The sequence below is a fragment of the Myotis brandtii genome, unplaced genomic scaffold (genome assembly GCF_000412655.1).
Source record: "Myotis brandtii unplaced genomic scaffold, ASM41265v1 scaffold555, whole genome shotgun sequence".
Lineage (NCBI taxonomy): Eukaryota > Metazoa > Chordata > Mammalia > Chiroptera > Vespertilionidae > Myotis > Myotis brandtii.
Genome location: NW_005370065.1, coordinates 266,462 through 269,851, shown reverse-complemented (window position 1 = coordinate 269,851; position 3,390 = coordinate 266,462). Strand labels below are relative to the sequence as shown.

Sequence of the window (3,390 nt, the reverse complement as noted above, 5' to 3'; positions counted from 1 at the left end):
GAGCTTCTGGCAACCATAGCGAACAGGAGAGCAGGACCGATGCTTAGCTCATTAGACGACCAGGACCCCACTCTGACCTCCACATCCCCCCCATGAGATGTGTCTAGAATCAGGAGGGCGAGAAGGGTTCAGTCAGCTCTGAATGTGTCTGGGCGTGAGCGGGGAAGATGAGAGAGGGGTCGGAAAGAAGATGGGCTCCTCTCCTGTGACACAGGCCAGACAGTTAGCAAGCCGCGATTGACCCTACTGTGTGCGAGGCCTTTAGTAGGCCTCGGGAATACGGTGTTCTCTGTCCTCATGGAGCTTAGAGTGCAGTCAGGGTGCGGGGTGCATAAGCACTTTGGGGTGAGCCCCGCCCGCACGGCTCTTCTCCCCCTGCAGCTGGATTCCGGGGCGGTGATCCACCTCCTGGGGGCCATCAGCCACGGGCAGGCAGGAGGGGCGCGGCCGCTGAAGCTGGAGGCCCTGGAGAACATGATGGAGGTCAGCGCAGCCTCACCTGCCCAGAGGCCCAGGAGGAAGATAAGGCGCCAGGCCCACAGCCCCACTTGGTGCCAGGTACAGAACACGCGCCTTTTAGCTTCATGAATGGAATGTGGTTCTTCACTTAGGCGATGTCCCCCAATCCTGTTGAGAGAGACACCCTCACACTGACTCTCAGAGTGGCCACTGCAGCCCAGAGAGATGCTGTTGCTCCCGGTCACCCAGCAAGCAGCGGCCAGAGGGTTAGGCCGCCACCTGGCCCGCGCCGGGGGTCTGCGTGCTCCTTGCTCCTGGCCACCCCGAGTTCTTCCGGTTGCCTCCCTCAGGAGGGACAGAGTGGGGCTCTGGTGGCGTCGCTGACCCCTCCCGCCGTCTGGGAGTGGCTCCCTGGCCCTCAGGGACCCCACTCCTCCTCCACACACTCTTTCTCCTGCAGGAGGGGCTTCCTGTTCAGGAGGCCCGTGCTGAGTGGCCAGGGGTGAGTGCGTCCACCCCGTCACGCGGCCTCCTTCAGGGAGAATGTGGGAGAGGGGGTGTGGCTGGGGGAAGCTGTGTCCCTGCGGGGCCACGGGCTGGACCCAGCCGCGTGGCCTCAGCTCCTCCCCTCCCCCACAGTCCAGTCCAGTGGAGTCTGAAGAGGAGGAGCCCGAGGACCAGGACTGGGAAGAGGACGCAGGTGAGGGGCCGCCTGTCTTCCGAGGACGGGTGGGGACTGAAGGGGGCTGGTGCCCAGCAGTCCCTGGGAGACAGGATATGTCTCTTCTCCCCTCACCCCCCAGTCAGCTTCTAGTCCTTCCCCAAAGAGGTAGGGGCTGATGGCTGCCTGGGCTCAGCTCTCAGGCAGATGGGGGTGGGACAGGGTCCCTGAGACGCGGGCCCCTCCTTTCCCTGCCTAAGCCCCTCAGCACGGAGTCACTTCCTCCCCTTGCCCCCGAGCATCCCCTGGGGAACCCTGATCCTTTTTCTCCACAGCTCAGCTCCAGCTCCAAAAGGACATTGGGGTACGGCACACTGTGGTCCGTGTCATGCGGAAGGTGCTGTGGAGTCGGTAAGGCCTTGCTCCCCACTTCCCTGACCCCTGACGGCTACCACCACCTCCCTGGGCCATGCCATGTTCTGAGGCAGGGGTGGGGAACCTTCTTTCTCCAAGGGCCATTTGGATATTTATAACATCATTCGCGGGCCATACAAAATTATACTTAAAAATTAGCCTGCTATAAAAAAAATAGCCTGCTATAGTTGGTCAGATATTTTATTAACTCACCCCAGTGCCTTGGCAGGGCCAGACCAAATGGTTTCGCAGGTCTCATACGGCCGGAGGGCAGGGTGTTTCCCACCGGTCTTCCAAGGGCTTTTGTGTGTATGACGAACCCATTTTGTAGCCGTGAGGTCAGTTGCCCACACAAAGAGTGAGAAGAGAGACGAACTTGACCCTGGGCCTCTGTGGCTTCAAGGCTGCACTTTCCCATTAAGCCCCTGTGGCTCAGGGTCTGCTCAGGTCCTTGTGGGTGTCACCACAGCAAATGTTTTCAGATCCAATGAGACTGTGGTGGGATCTCAGAGATCTCAGCCCAGGCTCTCATTTACCAATGGGGAGACCAAGGTCCAGGGAGGGCGGGACTTTGCAAAGTCCCAGCAGCCTTTGCCAGTTTGGCTCAGAGGATAGAGCGTCGGCCTGTGGACTCAAGGGTCCCGGGTTAAGGGCATATGCCCGGGTTGCGGGCTTGATCCCCAGTAGGGGGCCTGCAGGAGGCAGCCAATCAATGATTCTCTCTCATTGATGTTTCTATCTCCCTCTCCCTTCCTCTCTGATAGCACAAAAATAAATTTAAAAAAATAAAAAATAAAAAGCCACCCAGCAAATCAATGGCAGATTCAAGGTTTCACCCATGGCCAGGGCTCCGTCCTCTGCCTTGGCTGATGCCTTACCCTCCCCGAGGCTGTCTCCCCTTATACTCTCCCCAGTCCCACTGGCCAGGGCTAGAGCGTGAGCGGAGCAGTCAGATTTTGCTTTGCCACTAATCATATGGCCTCGGGCAAGCCCCTTCCCTCCCCTGGGCCTCAGTCACCCTTCTGTAAATGGAGACTCATAACACTTGTTCCTCAGAGAGGTGGGGTGAGAATAAATGGGTCCATGTAGGAGAATGCCCAGAGTCAAAACAGAGTTGGCCCAGACCCTGCCGCCCACCGTATCTCTCCCTGCTGGCCCAGGGCCGGGTCAGCTCACAGCTCAGGGCCGTGTCCCCCACAGCCTCCGGGAGGTCCCAGACGTGGCGCTGAGTAAGGAGGTGGTAGAGGGCATCGCCGCTGGCATCGAGGCAGCCCTCTTCGACCTGACACAAGCCACCAACTGCCGCTACAAGACCAAGTACCGCAGCCTGCTGTTCAACCTGCGCGACCCCAGGAACCCCCTCTGAGCGGGTGGGGCTCTGAGTGGTGTGGTGCAGCCCCTGCCCCTGCCCTGCCCTGCAGGACCTGTTTCTCAAAGTGGTTCACGGAGATGTCACCCCCCACGGCCTGGTGCGGATGAACTCAATCCAGCTGGCCCCCCAAGAGCTGGCCCGCTGGCGGGACCAGGAGGAGAAAAGGGTGAGGTTTGGGGTCAGGTCAGGATAGGTGACAGGATGGGGGGTGGTGTGGAGGGGTGACCCGAGTGTGGAGCAGGGAGAGAGAGACAGAGCAGAGGGAGGAGGGAGGTGATGAGACACGGGGAACACAAGACGAGAGAAACATAGAAACGAGGAAACGAAAAGAGAGAGCAGGCAGACAGGGAGAGAGCCAGAGAGACTCCACCAAAAAAATTAGGAAAAGCGGCAGAGAGGAAAGGGGTTAGGGATGGAGAGCTCGGTAGAGGAGCGACACCCCGAGAGGTGTTGCCTTCCACTTGCTTTTCTGTGAAGCTGGGCT

General features: G+C 59.4%; 1 protein-coding gene across 1 annotated transcript in view; it reads left to right on the top strand.

Annotated features, from left to right (window-relative positions):
- The window catches only part of SPOCD1 (SPOC domain containing 1), a 23,010-nt gene that overhangs the window by 10,222 nt on the left and 9,398 nt on the right, over positions 1-3,390 (top strand). Inside the window, 5 exon segments of the mRNA XM_014549486.1 lie at positions 382-558; positions 1,099-1,159; positions 1,456-1,531; positions 2,735-2,924; positions 2,956-3,072. Of these exon segments, the coding sequence (XP_014404972.1) occupies positions 382-558; positions 1,099-1,159; positions 1,456-1,531; positions 2,735-2,924; positions 2,956-3,072 (621 nt within the window).